We start from the raw sequence: 19611 nt of genomic DNA, 5'->3' as shown, positions 1-19611 counted from the left end.
GGGGGCTGAAAGTCTGAGATCAGGGTGCCAGCCCATTTGGTGTCTGGTGAGGTTCCACTTCCTGGTTCTTCCTGCTGTGTTCTCGCATGATGGAAGGGGTGAGAGAGCTCTCTGGAGTCTCTTCTTATAAGGGCACTAACTCCATTCATGAGGGCTCCACCTTCATAACCTTAAACACCTCCCCAAAGCTCTACCTCCAAACACCATTATATTGTGGGTTAGAATTTCAACATATGAATTTTATTGGGATGAAAATGTTCAGTCCATGGCAGTTCACATCCAAGAGAAAAGAAAGAGAACCTCTCCCCCAGCAATGATGGGATTAAAGGTTTTCTCTTTAGTCTGATTGGGCTAGCTTGAGTCACGTGACTCCCTGGGATTAATATTCTGCAGGGATCAGCTTTGTGCTCAGCTGCTTAAAAATGAGTGCTGGAAGCCTGTCAACCCACTGGGATACTGTGATTGGCTTAGAGGAGACCAATCAGCCACACCACAGGAGCCAGCCTCTTCTGAGGAGCCTGGATGGGTTAAGCGATAGGTGAGTGTCTGAACAAATGAGAGGTCCTTTGATGAGGAAAGGGTGGAGCAAAGGCCTGGGTGTCAGAGCCCACCTTCGATTTCAGCCTAAGTTGCAGTGGGAAATTTCATGCCAGCCAGGATTTATCTAGTATTGCCCCTTCCCCCCGCCCAGGCTCCCTGTGCTCCTACATTGTCCATCCCTGTGGGAGCTCTGCCCATACACTGGCACATTGCGGCAGTGTTAGGGTGTTCATCGATGGAAACAGGAGCTGATGAATAAATGCCAGTCTTCCATTGTCACAGGTGGACATTCCAGACCATTTGAACCTTTCTGGACCCGTCTCAGCGACCAGTAGTACCCAGTTCCGTTGTTGCAGCAGCAACCTCACTAACATACCCTCTGCCTCATTCTTCTTGCCCCCTCACTCCTGCTTCCTGGGACCACTTCCCAAACAATCCATCTGCACTCAAGTCTCAGATCGCTACCGGGGGACCAAAACTAAGGCAACGGGGGAATATCACAGGTCATTCCTATCGTTCTGCACCTCGCCTGGGCTAAAATTACACATATCTTATTGGATGTGTGACCTGGGTCCTGTCTGTGCCCCAGTTCCCTAACCTGCAAAATGGCCATAATAATGGCACCTAGTTTGTAGGGCTGCTGGAAGAACGAAAAGAAATGATGCAGGTCAAATCCTTAGAACAGTGCCCAACACATTTTAAGTGCTCAATAAATATGAGTGGTTTGATTACATTTTGAGTTAATAGATCTTCCATGTCTGCACTTCTGGATGGGTCTCAATGTATCAGCCAAGACTCTTGTTTGCAAGTGAAGAAAGCCAATGTGAATTAGTTTAATGAAAATTGGAACACTTGGCTACTCCCTTTACTGAGGGGAGAAGCGGGGCCTCAGGGCTGGGGTGGCTGTGGGGTGAAGCTGGGGTGGTTGTCCATGGTCACTAGGGACATGGGCCCTTCCAGTCTGTGTACTTCCTCATTTTAGAGTAGGGTTTTCATTCTCAGGGTTACCTTCTGGTTCAAGATTGCTGCTGAAGGGCCAGCCTGGAAGGAGGTGGAGGAATGGAAAGGCAAAAGGATATGACCTCCTTCTTTTTAGGATGCTGTCTCCTAAATTCATATAACACTTTCTTTTGCAAGTAATTGGGTAGAATTTGGTTTTATAGCCACTCCTGGCTGCAAGGGTAGCTGGGATATGTAGTCTTCATTCAGTGAAGCCGTATGCTCAGCTAAAATTGGAGTTGTTTTACTCAGGAAGGAGAGAATGGAGATTGGTAAATAGCTATCAATCTGAGCCACAGCTTTCAAGTTACAAGTCTTGGGACTCAGAGAAAGGGAGACAGAAAATTTCCAGTTCTAATTGTATAACTATATCTGAACCAATCAGCAATGGCCATTAGGGACATAAACTTTTTTAAAAAAAGCATACCACCATATTATCAATTAAATATATGTTGTTTATTTAAAAATAATTACTGGTAATCTCCTCTTGGCTTGGCCACGGTGCCACACCCAGGGGATTTAATGAGGAGCAAAATACACTTCAGTTTCTGCCTCATGAAACTTATAGTCTAGTGGGGAAGACAGAGGTGACCAAATAATCGTACTGAATAATGGAGAAGTGTACATTGATGGTAAGTGCTGAGAATAAACAGCAAGTGGTTCCTGAGGAAATGACCACCCATCTGGGAGATGAAAGGTGAAAAGACATTAACTAGTGAAGGGAGGCGATTATAGCAATGCAGATGGAGTGCGTTACTAGTGGAGAGAACAGCTTATGCAAGGGGCCCTGTCGCAGGAGGGAGCAACATTGCCGAAAAGAGGCAGCAGGAACTCAAAGAACAAAGGGCACTGGTTGAAGATTCAGCTGAAGTGATGAGAGGAACCAGTCCAGGTAGGGCTTCAAAAGTTGCCCTAAGTAAGTTTTACTTTTCCCACACACAGTGGGAAGCCATGGAAATGCTTTAAGCAGAGAATAGGGATGGGAGTGACATGATAAGATCTGCATTTTTAAAAAAGGTCGCTATGGCTGCTCTGGAGAGAGGATGGAAAGTGTGGGAGGCAAAATGGATCCAGAGAGACCAGTGAGTAGGCTGGTGCATTTGTCCAGGTAAGGGATGATAGCAGGACTAAGCGGAGACTGAGAAGACAGAGAGGAAAAATCAAGAGAACCAGGTGATGCACTGGATGGGAAGGTGGGGGATGCAGTGCTGGGAGAGATGACTTCCGGTTTTTGTGGCTGAAAGACTAGATCGGTGCTGGTGCCTTTCATGGAGGTGGAAAATCCTGGAGGAGAACCAAGTCATGGCGTCAAACTTGGGCTGGTCTGTGGTGCTTCTGGGACATGCTTGTGGAGGTGACCTGCAGGCAGATATGGATTTGCAGCTCAGAGAGGAGGTTGGAATTGAAAATGTAAATGTCTGAGTCATCTGCATGTGGTTGGAAATGGAAGCCACAGGTGTAATGAGATTGCTTCATGGGAGTATACAGTGAGAAGGGGAGAGAGTCTAGGAGAGAACCTTGAGGAACACAAACTAGAGCACAAGAAGGAACAGGAAGTAGGTTCCTTTCTTGGGTATAGGCTAGATGGAGCAGCCAGACAGGAGAACAGAACCAGAGGGTTGCGTCATGGACACCTTCCTTTCAGAGAATTGCGAAAAGCAAACTGGATTGATATGCAGAGTTGAGGTGCTCTGGGCTGCATGTAACAGCAGCTGCTTCAACTGACTGCTTGAAGGAATTCATGTCACATCCATGAAGTATGGAGGCAGCACACTGAGTGGGTTTCAGGGTGTCTTTTTCCGTGACTCCCAGATGTCGTCAGGGACATGCACTTTTCCCATCTCTCTGCTCTGCCATCCAGGTTGTGGGCTCTATGCTATCAACCAAGGCTGGTTCCCTTCATGGCCACAAGGTGACACGCTTCTTTGTTCATGTTCATGGGGAAAAGGGACCTCATTCGCTTCCTTTCTCTTAAGAGAGGGGAAGAACCAAAATTTCCCGTAAGCTTCCAGAGAACCTCTTCTTAAGTCTAATTGGCCAGAATTGAGTCATATACCCATATCTCAACCTGTATGAGATTACTCTTGGACCAGCCAAGACCACCCTTTAAGCTAATGTCCCCAAATTGCACGCATGGCTCCCAATCAAGGACTGAAGGATGGGATGGATGACAGATCTACAACTAGGCTGGATATAGTCAGTGGGCACCCAACATCCATCCCCATCTCCCTCTAGGGTGCCTTCTGTATCATATTAGAGTTAAAAACTACATTTCTCAGGCTTCCCTGCTGCAAGGACATGACGGTGAATTAGGTTCTGCCAGTCAGATGCGCTTCTGTAAAACTTGGATGGCAGAAGTGGGCAGAGGCCATTTTCTTATTGCCTTGTCTCTTACTACTGACAAGACGGTCATGGAGGTGCTAAGTTTTCCTGTAACATTGTTCCAGTGTGAGCCACCAGGGTAGTAGGGGATGGGAGACAGTTACAGAGGCAGTGGCAGGGACCTCTTGGTCCTGTGTTTTTGAACTCAGTAGTGCAGCCTCCTGAGTGCCCCCGTGTGGTTGTGGAAGAGGCAGCAGCTGCCTTTGTGGGCCAGTTCTTAGAGGTGTCCTGGGGTCCAGCTGAGGGCCTTCAGTCCTTGTAACAATTTCTTTCAGCAGCCAATTCCGTGTTAACTACTTTCCACTTCAAAGGGATTTAACACAGGAATTAGATGTTTATAAAATGCTGATATAGAGTAGGTTCTCTTCCCTGGGTCTAAAACAAATGTAATTGGTTGCAACAGCCGATCAGGTGCAGTGTGTGGTAGCCACAGAAGACTGTGGATGGCTAGGGAATACAACAGGTGATTTGCCCCCTCAAAATCCCATTGGAGACCCTGTGCGGGTTCCCACACTGCTGTCATTGCTGGAGACACCTAGCACACAGCTCAGGATGCAGCTGCCTATCCAGAGGTGTGTGACAGGAAAGGCAGACAGGCACCAGGGTCTAAAGGTGGACAGATCAGGGTCTAAAAGTTGAGTGCACTGCCTACAAAAGGAGGGCACCTGAAAGGCAACCCCAGGAGAGATGGGGTTGCAACCTTCAGCCCCTCCCCCAAGCCTGGCATCTATCCCTCAAAGTGCACAGGCCCCACCTCTCAATGAATGTGTATCAAGGGCTGGAATTAAGTGACATGGTGGTGGTTGTCCCCAGTTTTGAGTAAGGCAAGGACAGATTTGTGTTTTTGAAAGATCACCAAGACTGCTAGCACGGAAGATGGGTTGGTTGTCCAGCGTCTTCCTGAATACTTAATGATAGGTAGTCCATGAACTCTAGCGGCAGTTCATTGTTTTTGGACAACTTTGAGCTAAAGTCAACTTTTTTTGCACGCATGCACTTGCTGCTTGTGTGACCTGTAGGGCTGGCCAGAACAAAGCAGTAAGGCATATGCTGGGGAGGAATATAGGGACTGTAAGCTGGCTGTCAAGGGACACATCTGGCTCATAGTTTGTTTTGGAGGTGGAATTGGAATAGCAATTCTTCAAGCTGAGACACATTCTTTCCTGTTAGTAACAAGCTCCACCATTCCCTAATGTTTAGGGCAACCTGCTTTATTCACTTATGCTATTAATCTGGTTCTTGAACCCTCTGAGTTTGCAACCCCAGTATTTGAAGACTATTTAGGACTGAGGATGCCTGGGACCTTGTGGATGTCATGGGACCCCTGGGTGTGTGTGACACCTGGTGGCAGCTACAGGCTGAATCAGGCTACAGGGAGGGAAATGGAGTGGAAAAATATTTCTCTTCCTCTCAGAAACACCCCCCCCACCTCCCCCCAACCCTCCCCAATCACAAGGTCTAGAGGTGCTGATGAGTGGCCAAAGTCCCTTTAATATCCCTGAATTGCGTTACAAGTAATACTGCCGGAGGTGAGGAAGGGATGGGGGGTCTGGGGCAGGAAACGGGGAGGAGGAGGGAGGGGGAGCGCCAAGCGCTCGTACAAAATATGGCCAAAAGGCTTAGCATGCATGGAAAATTATTGCTGTCGGAAGTTCCTATTTACAGGGTCAACACCCTCCGTAATTGCTTCTGCGACCCCATTTCCTCCCCCATCCCTGCCGCCTTCTTTCCGGGGTGGGCCTGGAGCCGGGAAGCCCTAGAGAAGCGGCCCTGTTCCAGGGTCCCCTCCAGTCCCCGCCCTCCTTTGTGGCTAGGGGAAGACGGGGAGGGTCGGAGACTCCAGGACTCTTGTCCCCGAGGTGGGCGCCTAGCGGTGGGGCAGAGGCGTGTGCTTAAAGCCGAGAGGGCCGGCCCCGTAAGCGCGGAGGTGTGTGCTTCGGTCCTCGCCCGGGCATGCCAAAGCGCGGCTGGGGAGGTAGTGGCGGCCAACGGGGGGCGACTGGGAGCCCCGGCCCCTCTGCCCAGGAGAGTTGCATAGACGTGGCCGGGAGGGAGCGCTCCTCCCGGGGAGCGAAGCGGGAGGGAGGCCCCAGCGGGGTCCGGGGCTCAGTCGGTCCCTGGAACCTGGGGTCCCTCGAGAAGAGGAATAAATAGGAAACAAAAGAGGAGGCTCCTGTCTCCGGTCTCCCTGGAGTGGGAGTGGGAGGCTCAGGAGGGTGGGGACCTGCCCCATCCCCCAGATGAGGGTCAGCAGGCCAGCCTCCCGTATTCGAGCCTCCTTCCCCAGTGAGTTCAGGCTCTGATGAGGGTGGGGCTGCTCCCTCACTCCCCAAGACTGGGTGGGGGTGGGGGGACAGCCCTCTATGGCCTTTGCTGTCCCTCTCCCTGCCTGGCTCCCTGACCTCCCAGTCCAGCTGGGGAAGCCAGACCGTCCCTGGGTGAGGACAAGAGATTAAATATAATAATAAATAGGTAAATAAATAAATACACAAATAAATAACGGCGGAGGCCCAGACAGACTGGGAAAGGGCATTTGTGAGGTGCCCTAGACCTCCCCGCAACAAAGAGGGGTACCTGCAGTCCTAAGGGTTGGGAAAGTGCTCAGAGAATCGGGATTGGGCAGCTTGAGTCTGGAAGCCCAGGGAGAGGCTGTCCTGGGGTGATAGAAGGGCTGCTTCAGGGGGTGGGGCCTGAACTGCCCCTCTCGTCTGCCTTGGGTCAGGAGAACTCTGATGGGAGAAAGATGCTAGAGGGATGAGGAGGTCTGGAGAGAGGAGGGGTGAGGAGGCCCCCCGGGATTGAAGAGGGTGGGTGGGTGGTGGCTGTGTGTGAACGGCTGGCCTAGGGCCCGGGTGTGGAGAGGCTGAGAGGTGACACATACAAAGAGACTCAGCAAAGGGGCCAGAGGGATGGCGGGCGTTGGAATGTGGCCTAGGGGCTGCAGGGCCTGCACCCGAGGGTGGTTGGGAAAATGAAGGCAGGCGGCAGGCGTGAGAACCGAGGGTAGGTTTGCGCCTTCGATTGGGGCCTCCAGTAGAGGAGTGGTTACTGCGATTCAGCTGGAAGTGAGAGGAAAGGGCTGAACTTTGGAAGGGGAAAGGCGCAGGGTCTGGATAAGAGAAGTCCGGCTCTGAGCCCCGGGAGGGGCGCGGACCTGGTGCCTGAGTTGGGAGCTTTGAGGGGGTGGACAGGGGGTCAAGGTCCGATTGTTGGGAGCCGAAAAGAACGTATGGGTCAGGGTGCGCTGAGGGAGACAATGCCGGGAGAGTTGTGGGTTTGGGGCTGGACAGAAAAGTTCCGGGCTGGGAAGTGGGTACGCCACGAATGTCGTGGGCAGGGAAACGCAGCTGGGGATCGGAGAGGGCACAGGTGGGGGACCCGGGGTGCATGGAGAGCGAGTTCCGGGCGCGGGGGTGAGGCGGGAGGCTCAGCTGGCGGGGCCGGCTGGGGGCGGTGGGGGCGGCTCAGCTCCCTTGACGCAGGCGGCCTCGCAGTGCTTGTGGAGGTAGGACTTGAGCGCGAAGCTCTTGTCGCACTGGCGACAGCGGTAGTGCTTGAAGGCCGAGTGGGTCTGCATGTGCGCGCGCAGGTTGGAGCGGTCGGCGAAGGCCTTGCCGCAGTGCGCGCAGCCGAATGGCTTCTCGCCCGTGTGTGAGCGCATGTGGCCCTGCAGTAGCCAGGGCCGCGAGAAGGCCTTGCCGCACACGCCGCACTTGTGGCGCAGGTTGTGCGTGAGCACATGCATGGCCAGCGCGGGCATGGACACGTACGCCTTGCCGCACGTCGGACACTTGCGCGCCTGCTGGCTGTCCAGGCTGCGGTGCGTCTGCTTGTGGCGGCTCAGGTTCGAGGACGTGGCGTAGGTCTTGCCGCACTCGGCGCACGCGTGCCGGTGCCCGCCGCCCGCCGGCGCCCCCGCGCGGCCAGCGCGCCCCCCGGCGTTCCCGGTGTCTCCCGTACCGCCCGCGTCTGCGCCGCCCCCGCCCCGCCGTCGCCGCGAGCGCCCGTCCGAGATGAAGAAGGCGTCCATGGAGTAGCTGTCGGTCACGGCCGCCTCCCCGCGAAAGTAGCGCGCCGACAGGCTGGATTGCGGGCTCTCGGGGTCACTGTACTCTTCCGACGCCGCCGGCGGGTACGGAGGCTCGGCGGGCGCCAGTTCCAGGCCCGGCTTCTGGTCCACATCGTAGCTGCTTGGGGGAAGGCAGTGCGGGGCATAACCTGGAGGGGCGAGAAGAGAGCGGGAGGAAGGTGAGACGTGGAAGAGAGCTTCCCCCTTGGGGCAAATCACTCTCCAGGCCTTTCAGCTCTTGGAATATGACGGCTGCTGGTAAGGCAGTGGTCGCTGTCAGGCCTCTTTGCTCTTGGTGTCAGGCTGCATGGGTTCAAATCCTTTTTGCGCGGGCTGCAGTAAAAGTAATCTCCACCCCATCCTCCTGGAACACAGTATTCCCCCACACCGCCCCTCTGCCCTGTTCTACTGGCTTTATTTTCATTAGCTTCTTAAGTGCTTACAGCCATATGGTGAAGGTCTTATTTTTATAACACCCACTTTACAGATAGAGAAACTGAGGCAGAGTCTAAGCTCACCGCTAAGTAAATGATGGAGCCAGGATTCAAACCTTGGCAGTGTGATGCCAAAGCTCATGCTTTCTCTATTCTGACATTATTCTGCCACTCCAGTCCTATAACTTCTCTGAATCTCAGTTTCCTCATCTGCAAAATGGCACTTATGATTGGACACTCCTTCCTAGGGTTTTGGAAATACTCAGTAAAGCCCTGAGTAGAACCATGTATTTAAGCTTTTACTGTGCACCAGGTTCTGCTGCAATGCTTTACCCATGTTAACTCATTTAATCGTCACAGACCTTCCCAAGTAGGTACTATTTTAATCCCCATTTTACATGTAAGGAAATTGAGAAAGAGAGAAAGGAAGCACACAGTAATTGCTACATAAATATTAGCTATTATAATTGTGCATTTTACTTGCTTGAAAAGGTGATTTCACTGAAGATTGTTTAATTGGCTGCCTCCCTCACCAGACTGAGCTTCCCAGGGATGGATCTGTGTGCCCAGCCTGTGCCTGGCGGAAAAGAGGTATGTGATGAATAGATGTTGCATGAATGGATCACAAACCTGTTAGACAACACCCCTCCTTTCCCCGGGGTTGCTGGAGGATTTGAGGTCAAGTATGTGTTCCTCTGGAGCCTTCTTTGCTCCCTGCTCCACTAGACACCTTCTGATGTCTTTCTGTGAGAATTCACCTCCACCTTCTCCCTCCTCTCTAGAGTTGCACCAGAAATCCTGTCCATGTTGGGCTTCAGTGACTGGTGAGTGTGCAGGTAGAACTCTCCCAGGGGATTCCACAGCTGTTTCCCAAGGTCATGGGCCATCCCAATTTGTACCTGCCTCCCAGGGCGTAGCATGGTCTTAGCACTGTCCCTGAGGACCCTGAGTTTCTGGCATACATACATACGTATCAAGCTAATACTAAACTAACCAAGTGTTTCCATTGTCCTCTGATTCCTGAGAACAGTAACATTTAGGCCTCCTGTGGCTCTCATCTGGCATTTAGGATGGTCACAGGGTGAAATCTGTGCAGACTATGTGCCAGCCCTGAAGACAGGATGTATACTTATTTTTACCTCTGTCCCTACAGCTGCTTGCATAGGACCCTCTACACACAGATGTGATTGGGTATTGTGGGGGTGGAGGATTCAGTAGGGAGGGGCTCCGTGGTCAGATGTAGACAGGGCAGTGGTGGTAGCTGTTTTTTAATTGGGGGAGGTTTGCACAGCCTCTCGGTATCCCATTCCTCCCCTCTTGTTTGCCTACAGTCTGGAGATGCTCCCACCTCCCACTCCAGGAATCAGGCCTAGTACTCAAGCCCCCAAATGTTCAGGGAATATTGTTTCAGACTGAGTTAAATACCTGTTGGGCACTCCCAGACCCCTCCTTCTCCTTCAGTACTTTTTCCCATTGTAATTACTGATGGTAATACTGATAGCTTATATTTATTAAGCACTTACTATGCGCCAGGCTCTGGGCTAAGTTCCATCACTTCCATCACCTACGTCATTGAATCATCACAAAAATTCTTGTATTACAGATAAGGAAACTGAGGTGCAGAGTGGTGATGGTACTTGCTCAAGGGATGGAGCAAGTACTGCACTGCTCCCCAGTTTCCCACACACTGGGAGGTCCCTGGGGAAGAGGCTGTGGCTGGGTGTTCACTACCTATAACCAGTGGCAAGCTAGTGGGCATTCAGTACTTGTGAAATGGGCAATAAAGATTTGCCAGGCCAGCGCAACAGGGTCTGCTACAGGGTATTCTGTCTGCCTGGTTTGGGGATGACTTAATTTCCTATACAGATTCTCTCTGGGTGTCCTTGAGCAAGTTATGCATCTTTCTGTGCCTCAGATGCTTTCACTGGACATGGGAATAGAATATAATCTATTCATAGGGGGTTGCTGATTATATGACCAGTGCCTTGCATGTCTGTTATGGCGGAATGATGGCATACTGGTTAAGTGCACACTTTAGTGCCAGGCTGCCTGGGTTGAGTTCCAGCTGTGTGATCTTGGACAAACTACTTGACTTCTCTTTGCCTTAATTTTCCTAGCAGTAAAATGAGGGATAATAAAAGCATCTAATTCATACAGTTGTAATAAAGAGTCTACGAGTAAACAATAAGTGAAAAGTAAATAATTGCCAATACTGCTACAGTGTTTATGTGCCAGACACTATTTTAAGGGCCTTACACACAGAAATGCATTTTACCCTTATGACTCTAACGTTGCTACCATATTACAGATTGAGGGAACTGAGGTACAAAGTTGTTAAGTAACATGCCCAGGGTTTTCACAGCTAGTAACATAGAGTCAGGATTCCAACCCTGTGCCTGGCACATTGTAAACCCATAATACATGTTGGCCATTATTAAGTAATAATAACAATCTCCCCAGAGCGGTTTCTGTGCTGCAGCTTTCTTGGCCTCTGCCTGGACATATCTTGCTGTTCCTCTCTGGTTTCCTCATCCAGGATATGAAATTTCTACTTCATGGTCTGGTGGGAAAACTTCTGGCGGGTAATAAGAGGTCAATGAACCAGGCAGTCCTCACCCAAACTGGGCTCTCTGTCTGCAGCGTCCCCTGGTGGCCTCTTGCGGCACTGCAGCATCTTACTCCTGTCTCTCGTATGCCCTTTATATAGAAATAGGGGTACCTTCAAGAAAGGTTGCTCATCTGCCTAAGGACAGATGTGGAATTGCCTTTGGGAGAGAAACTTATGGGGCCACACCTAATGCCCAGCAGCTGTAGAGTTTGTCATGAGCTGTGGAGATGGAGTGGGAATGTTAGAAGGAAGTGGTTCTAACTTGCTTTGTGACCTTGGTCAGGTTGTTTAACCTCTCTGGATTTGGTCTGTAAGGATGAAGTTTGACTGGGATGCTTTAAAGACCCCTTCTTCATCGTGCTGAATGGATTATTCAGTGATACCCATTGTCCTGTCCCTCACCTCCCCCCTCACCCCCACCCTCATCAACTCCACCTCATTCTTCTCAGATCCACAGACCTCTCCTTAGCTATGTGACCTCTGGCAAGTTATTTAACCTTTTTGTGTCACATCTGTATAAGGAAGCTCATAATAGGATTGAATGGATTAATCCATGTGAAGTCCTTAGTACAATGCCTGGCGCACAATAGCCTCTCAAGCTGTTGTTATTATCATTAATATTATCTCTTCATTTCCTGGTGATATCCTTCTAATCTGCCAGAGAGTAGGAGACACACTTGAGTGTCTCAGGCACAAGATAGTTAAGTAACATGCGTAGGGTCATTGTGTGGCCTTGAATGAAGCACCTTCACTGTCTGGGCCTAAACTCTGGAGAGTGCTTCAGGACACTATAAGCCATGATCTAACTCTGTACATGGAAGCCAGGTGGATTTGGGGTGCCTTCCTCTGCCCCACAGGGGACTGTAGAAGGCTGAGCTGATTGTTCCAGGGCTGATAGGGTGAGATAGGGCTCTCTTGTTTGGGTCCCCATAGAGGCAGGGGTAACCGGAGACCCAGAGAGAAAAGTCCTGGCTTTCATCCTGACCCTTGTACACATACCTTAGATCTGTGACCTCAGGCACATCATGCAGCCTCTCTGGGCTCAAATTCCCCCTTTTTGGGATAGGAACTAGAGCCATCCCTGCCATGTGGAGTGATGGGACAGACTCAGACACACTTGGTGATGTGGAGATGTCATGTACATATCACCTGAGAATGATTTCTGGTTTTCCCTAAGAGTCTTGGTAGTTCAGATTGGAGGCCCAGAATCCATGTAAAAAAACCCTGCACCCAAAGGAGTGGTAGGAAGGGAATTTTTATGAGAATTAAGGTGCTGAATGCTCTCAGATGCTGTCTCATCTAACGGTGTCATTGGGATAAGGGTGGGGGAATTTCGATACCTACTGCTAGGACTGCTACTACCTCAGCTCCTCTGAGCCCTTCCTGGGCACTGGGGCCAGCACTGCACTAATAGGCCCAAAGGCCCAGAGAGGGGAGAGGATTTGCCCAGGGTTACTAGAGAAGGTGTTAAGGTTGAAACCCTCCAAAGCTTGTGCTTTTTTTTTTTTTCAAAACACCTGAGCAGGCATGGAGACCAGCTGGGGGAGGAAAGATTTTCTAATCAGTGGGGTGGTGGATTTCTTCAAATAATATCCACCAGTGGGGCTGTGTCTGATGGAATGATGGGGTATTCAGGATGGGGAGAAGCTATTCTAGAAAATGCTACAGCCCCTTGTAAATTTTTGTAAATAGTAATAAAAGTGATGACTAACACTTATGGAGTACTTACTGTACACAAGGTCCCCTGTTCAGTGCTTTAATTAGCTTCTGTCTTAGGGAGCATGATGGTCACTTTTTCTGGTGCCCTAGTTCTACAGCTACTGAGTCCCAGAGAGGGGCTTTGGCCCTCCTCTGGCCACAAAGCAGATGGAAGGCAGTCTCTCCCAGATTCCCAGGGTCCCAAACTTCCTCCAGGGAATTTCCAGCACTAGTCCCGCTTGTCTGTCTCGAGATGGGCAGGAAAAGTGAGGGCTGGGTGGTGGGCCAGCTTCCCAGGTGGCCCAGTTTCCTGAGGAGAGCCCAACCCTGCTTGGTGGTGGGGGCTGGAGGGGCTGCTGCCTGGGTATATTTAGAGCTGCTTCTTGCTGTGCCAGGGCCTCGGGCCTCGAGATTCAGCTCCAGCCAGCTGAGCGGAAAGCCAGGTCTGTCAGCAGCAAAGCGGGATAAAAATAGTTTCTCCTGTCTGCTCACAGAGCTGGGCAAAGGGGCTGGTACCTCCCCCTCCCCTTATTATAGCATCTTTGTTAGCGGTTCCCTGAGCACTGGACCAGAAATGACACCCACCTCCTCTAAGGGCCTGGCAGCTGGTATACCTGCCCAGTGGGGAGGGGGTCTGAGTCCAGATGAGCAGAGGCAGAGTGAGGTCTGGCCCAACATGATCAGGGCTGTAGGGCGTGGTGCTCATGACCCCTAAACCGGACCCAGGGAGTTTTATAGAGGATTCCAGGGCCCCTCCCCACCATCCCCACCTCCTGAAATTTCCCATATTCTGGTTTTTCCTGACTGTGACCCAGTTCCTGTAGCCCACAGGGAGGTCCACAGCTCTGCAGGAATCAATAGGAAAGATTTTTCAAGGGGTCTGGAAATAGGAGTGGGTGACTAAGGGACTTGAATTGCCCAGCGCTGGTGGTGGAGCAGCCTCCTGCTCCCTAAGGAAAGCTTTGAGAGGCCATTTCTGGGCCTCCTTCTGGAGACCAGGTGTCTTGCACAGTGTGTGCCATCTTTCCAGGCCCCTGCTTCCTGCCCTGCCCTCTCTCTGCCCCAGAAGGGTGCAGTCAGCCCATTTCAACTTCTCTGCCCGGAGGCTGGCAGTGGGCACTCCAGGGGAGACCACCACTGGGAAGAGGGCCAGGAGTTCAGGAGGCCTCATCTCTCAGCAGTATCTCACCATGCCTACCAGAGGCCTTCAGGCTGTCGGGGCCCCTAGAATGTGGATGAAGCACCCACCAGAGAGTGTGACAGGGGCCACCATTTATGCCCTTGTGACCTCAGACAAGTCACAGGCCCTCTCTGGCCCTCGGTTTGCCCCTGTAGATCAGAGCTAATACTCCCGTGTGCTCATTGCCTTTTGCCCAGTGTACATGTGTGCATGTGTGTGTGCGCCCGGGGAGCCAATTGGATGTATAAGTTGTGGTGCTGGCATAGGGGCCTGATGGACTCTCCTGCCCTCCCTTAGGAACCACAAACTAAGACTGTCCAAGGAGTGGAGGCTCAGCTTTGGCCTCTCATGCACCCCTTATGACCCCAGGCTTTAGGGGTCGGGATCATGGGCCACAAATTCCGTATCCCACATGGGTCTTGTTATTCCGCACTCCCACTGACTAATTCTTAGAAAAATGAGATTTCTGGATCCCTGGAAAGTCAGAACTGAAAGAGATCAAGTTCAACTGCTTGATTTAATGAAAGGGAAACTGAGGCTGGGGTAGGGAAGATTAGTCCAAAGCCACAGAGAAAGCTAATGATGGGTCTAAGACTTACACCTAGCCAGCCTTGAGAATGGACCTGGACATTACCTTGGACTAAAAATTGGACCTGGACTTTGATTCTGGACCCTGAACATTGACCTGGACCTGATCCCAGACCTTGAAAGTTGAACCTGGATGTGGTTTGTTCTGAATCTGAACTGGACCTATAATTTCAGTCACTGACCCTGGGACCTAGATCTCGGACCTAGTTCTAGACCTAAGATTGGATATGGACATTGGACCTGGACCTCAGATCTGTACCTGGACATTGGATTAGACATTGGACCTGGATTTAGACCTGGTTCTCTGACATGTCTCTAATCTGGACCTTGGACCTGCACCAAGACCAAGATGACAGGGGAAGTCATGGTTAAAGAAAACTCAGATGGGCCTGCTGTGTGTCATTAGGCACCTCCCCAGACTTCTCTGGGCTCCCTCTGCCAAGGAATTGGGGCAGACCTTTTGTATCCCTGTTCCCCAGATGGACTTCCTGAGGTGTGGGGTGGGTGTATTGAAGCCTTTCAGTTAGGCTCCCAGGCCTGGCCTGGAGCGACTCCCCGGCGCCATCAGAGAGAGTGAGAGGAAGTGGGCACTGGTATAATGTGGTCAACTAGATAAGCCCATGGGCAGCAGCAGGAGTGCTTCCTCAGCCTGCAAGCGGGGAGACTTAATGTAGCCGCGGAGGGCAGACAACTGCGTTATTGAATTGGCATTGATCCCTCATCTGCCTGGGTCGGATGCACTCTGAAGGAGTGGGGGGTGGGGGGAGTGACAGGACCAGCAAGGGGTGCAGAGGAAGGGCAACCTGGGGCCCAGCTGGAATTCACAGTTAAGCATGAAGAAGGGAGACACTTAACTGGGGTCCAGAGAGACCACTTCTGTGCAGAGGGTGGGCAGCAGTCCTCTCTGGGATGGTGAGAGTCCTCAGTCTCCCCCAGGAAGGGAGACCGGGCCTGTGAAGGGGTGGACTTGGAGGGCTCGTTTCTGAAAGGGTTAGGAGGATGTGAGTTGGCATCTCACCCACAAACTGAATCTGCACTCAGAATCACCCAGGAGAGAGGAGGGGAAGGGAGGCTCCAAGGAAGCAGAAAACAGTGGAAGGAGGGAGGGGAGCAGGAGGGGGAGAAAAGAGGCATTGTATTAGAGAGGATGGTGAAATTAGATCTTGTCTTCCTTCCTTGGGGAGCTTTGCAGAGGAACCTGGAACTTTCCCCATTTGGGGGGATGCCCCTCCCCTATTTATGGGTTCTCTGGCTTGCGGGGAGCCTGAAGACCAGACACACCTGCTGCACCCTATGTCCAACCCTTGGAAGCTGAAAAGGAACGGAGTAGGGAAGCAAAGAAGAGCATTGGGGTGTGTGTGTGTATGTGTGTGTGTAGGAGTCCTCCAGGGATTCTCCAGCACTCCCAGGCATTCCCTGAGCTGGGATACACCTCTTTCATTTGGGGTCTTGAATCTTCATCAGTTAGGAGCCTTTGGTTCCCTTGACCTCCACTTTCACAGGCCTCTTCCTCACCCCCCACATTCCCCTCCCACCATCCTTCTGACCCTGCAGCCCTTGCTACAAGAATGGCTTGTAAGAGGATCTTTCCAATAACTGGAACTATCTCCAGCCCTAGGCCCTCCCTCTCTCCCTCCCTTCTCCTCCCTCCTTCCTTTCCTCCCTCACTCTCCTCACCTCCCCCCTCCTCTCTTTCTCCTTGTTTACCCAGCACACTTACACACGCTGGGAGAGAAAAAACGTCAGCTCAGCAATTTTTCACACTTCCCTCAAACGCTCAGCAAGGTTATTTCCGGCAGAGCGGAGACAACGGACCACTAGGAGCTGGCAGGCTCTCTGAGGACCCTCAGCACCCCTACCAACCATGGAGAAAGGGAGCCCTAACTGCCCAGTCTGGCCACACCTCAGGGATGGGAGAGGCCCCTGAAAACAGGATAAGGCAGACCCTGTGTTTCCTGGTCATAATCAGCTTGAAGGGTCACCCCTTGGTCTCTGGCACCGACTGTCTACTGCAGACACTGCCAAGGCAGCCAGGCTACGGTGCCTGTCTTCACCATGGAGCAGCCTGCAAAGACTGAAGCCAAGAAAAATGCCAGATCTCAGAAACTGCCACCCTCAGCCAGGCATTGGCTGATAAATAGAGCCCTATAGAAACCCTGACAATGCCCCCTGCATTCTTTTAGACCCTTGTCCAGGCATCTCCAGCTCCTCCTACACTATGCTTAACCTTCGTAGAAACTGAGCTTGTCAAAGTTGGAAGGATACTTAGTTCATGCTATCCAAACTCTTTTATTGCTGAGGAGACAGAGGACCAGAGAAGGGAAGGTGCTTGCCCAAGGTCACACAGCAAGTCAGAGGTCTAGAGCCCAGGCCTCCCAGAGTTCTAGGTCAGGTGTCAGCCTATATCAGACCAGTTTGGGGATTCTCATGAGATCAGGGAGCTGGTCTGGAGCCCTTAGGGGAAAGGGTCAAAGATAAGGGTGGTTCTAGGGTGCCAAATCTGGTGGAATCTCCACAGGAACACCTCTGCTGATAGCTTTGCCCTGATCCTGCTCCTCACCATTCACTCAGGAGCTCCTTTTAAAGCTTTTTTTTGAACTGAATTCAAGGCAAGACACTCTGTCTCCCTCCCGAGGAATAGCCTGCAGTTTTGGCTGTGCATGAGAAAGGTCTCTGGGCTTCTCTGGGTTTCCTCAGCTGGCCTGGGGACAGAACCAAGAGCACCCCATGGGCTGGGAGCCCAAGGCTTCTTTCAGTCCCCCACAGGGTCCCCACTACAGTCTTGCAGGCATTTCAGTTTCTACCCAGCTCCCAGCACACATTCCCCAGTCCTGGCATGGCCCCAGGTCCACCCTCTGTCCTGCCAATACTCAGCCAAGCCCTCCCATGTCCCTGGGCTTCTGTCCTGGACCCAAAGAGGCGAGACAAGAGGACAGTAGAATAAGGGGCATGTGGGCAACAAGAAAGGGGGTTGGTTCTTTTGGCAACCTGGGTGAGGCCAGGGGCTGAGGGGCTATAGCTGTATTCCTGATCACTCCCTAATTTCTTTGACCTTGATGAGGTCACAGAGCCCTTTGCCCAGCGCCCTCTTGCTACCTGGCTTGGCAGAGTAATAGAATGTGGGTGAAGTACTTGGAAATCCCCAAAGCAGGAGCTCCTACTCTCCTGGGCTTCTGCGTTTGCCAGACCAGCTCCCCGTCATCCTCATACCTTTCTTCTCTCTCTCTCTCTCTCTCTCTCTCTCTCTCTCTCTCCCTCCCTCCCTCTCTCTCTCTCTCTCTCACACACACACACACACACCCCAAAGCTGATGCCACATGTGATGTCAGATTTCTTATTGCCAAAGGGATGCCTCCTTTCCAGACACCTGCCCTGGTGGGGGCCATCAGAGAATGGTTTTGTGATCCCTTTGATGGCTCCACAGAAGCAATCTCTGGTTCTTCCCCACACCCTCCAGAGATCACCCTGTTCTGGGCCAGAATGACCTCTCTTGTCCCCCAAACCCTTGTGCCTGCAGGAACTTGCTCTGACAAGAGATGGAGTGTGTTGGGGGTGGGGGACTTACAACGAGCAGCAGGGCTGGTTCTGGAGGCAGGTGAGAAGCTGGAGTGGAGAGGGGTTGCAGCCTGGGGGACCAGGAGTCACTTTGGGGGAACCCCTCCTAGAAATACCCTCTTCACGGTCCCCAGGACAGGCCCAGCCTTTGGCAGGCATGTGGCTGAGGGTAACAAAAGAGTTGCTGAGAGAGGGGGCCAGAGAACACTTGTCTGGCATCGCCAGGGGGAGCAGGTTTGAAGGGAAGAAGGGCGTCCCAGCTACCCTCTGGGAGCCAACCCCATCTCCCCAGAGATCCGTAGTCTAGGACTGCTTACCTTCCCCAGGAGGGGAGCACACTCAGGCAGCCAGTTTCCTTCACTCAACCACGGAGAGGGGACCCTCGGACTGCCTTGAACATTAGCCCCCCAGCATTAGTGCTTCATGGGCGCCCCTCTCTCTCCTTTCTCTCACCACCCCTCACTCTAGCCCTGTTCTAGGGCCACAACTTTCAGAGTCCGGTCTGGCGCTTGGCTCCGGGATGGGCCGACCCTGCGACTTTCCCTTTGTAGGACCTAGCCCCTGCCCCGCCCGGCCGATCCTCTGGAAGCCTGGGAGGCGCACAACGCTGGAAAAGTCTCCTCTCGGTGTTCTCCGCCGCTCACACCCTTCCTTGTAGCCCGGGTCGGGGAGGGCCCGAACCCCCTCCCCTCTACCTCCGCGCCGGTCCCACTCACCGTTGTCCCCAGGCGGCCCCCGGGCGCCAGGCAGCACGTAGGCGGTCTCCAAAGGGTGGTAAGTGGGGGCTGGTACCCCGCTGCACTGGAAGCCGTCCCCTTTGATCTTCTTCACCAGGAAGGAGCGCGGCATGATGCGACTGGCGGGGGGCTCGGCGGGGGCACTTGCGTGGGGCCCCGGTGGGGGAAGGCGGCCAGCCGGGCGCGATTGGCTGTCTGCGCGGGGTTTCAGCACTGGACAGCTCCCAGCGGGCGGGCAGCAGCGCCGAGCCGGCCCCAGTGGCGGCCGCTCTGCTCGGGCTTGGTGGCGGCGGCGGCGGCGGCGGCGCACAGACAGGCGATCACTGGAGCTGTGCTCAGCACTCCGGCTGCCGGCTTTATATGGGACGCAAGCTGGAGGAGATCAGGTGGTCCCCTAGCAATGGAACTGTTCAGCGCTCTAATCCATCAAATGTCCCCCAGGACAATCGCTCCGCACACGTTCCCCTGAACCGGCGGCGGTGGGGGCAGGCCAGGCGCAGGGAGCAGCGGGCAGGCAGGAGGGGAGAAAGTAAGGGCGAGAAAGGCGCGGAGATAGAGACAGAGAAAGAGGAGAATGTATGGGGGGGCGGGGGGAGAGGGGAGAGAGAGGAGACACACGGAGGAAGACAGAAAGAGACATACAGAGAAAGACATGCACTGAAAGAGGTAGAAATAGAAACGGAGACCAAGATAAGGACAAAAAGACACAAGGGGGACAGAAGAAGGACAGAGATGGAGAGAAGTAGCAACATACACTCACACACCCAGGGAAGGCAAAAACAGATCCAGACACACACACAAAAAGCCCTCCAGTGATGCAA

General features: G+C 52.6%; 1 protein-coding gene across 1 annotated transcript; it reads right to left on the bottom strand.

Annotated features, from left to right (window-relative positions):
* Positions 1 to 5386: 5386 nt before the first annotated feature.
* SCRT2 (scratch family transcriptional repressor 2) lies at positions 5387 to 18975 on the bottom strand. The gene is made up of 2 exons (XM_090285249.1): positions 18770 to 18975; positions 5387 to 8139 (listed from the first exon to the last, which is right to left on the bottom strand). The coding sequence occupies exons 1-2, from the start codon at positions 18900 to 18902 to the stop codon at positions 7349 to 7351; spliced, it is 924 nt and encodes a 307-aa protein (XP_090141375.1). The 5' UTR covers positions 18903 to 18975; the 3' UTR covers positions 5387 to 7348.
* Positions 18976 to 19611: the final 636 nt, after the last annotated feature.

The sequence above is a fragment of the Furipterus horrens genome, unplaced genomic scaffold, assembly GCF_987537825.1.
Source record: "Furipterus horrens unplaced genomic scaffold, mFurHor1.1.pri manual_scaffold_8, whole genome shotgun sequence".
NCBI classification, from domain to species: Eukaryota; Metazoa; Chordata; class Mammalia; order Chiroptera; family Furipteridae; genus Furipterus; species Furipterus horrens.
The sequence above is the reverse complement of the archived record's forward strand: the minus strand, read 5'-3'. Positions and strand labels throughout refer to the sequence as shown.

Bases quoted from the DNA above. Each gene is read 5' to 3' on its own strand.
- SCRT2 (XM_090285249.1), bottom strand. From the start codon at position 18,902: ATGCCGCGCTCCTTCCTGGTGAAGAAGATCAAAGGGGACGGCTTCCAG. The intron at 8,140-18,769 runs GTGAGTGGGACC...TCGCCCCTCCAG, and splicing joins GGGGCCGCCTGGGGACAACG to GTTATGCCCCGCACTGCCTT.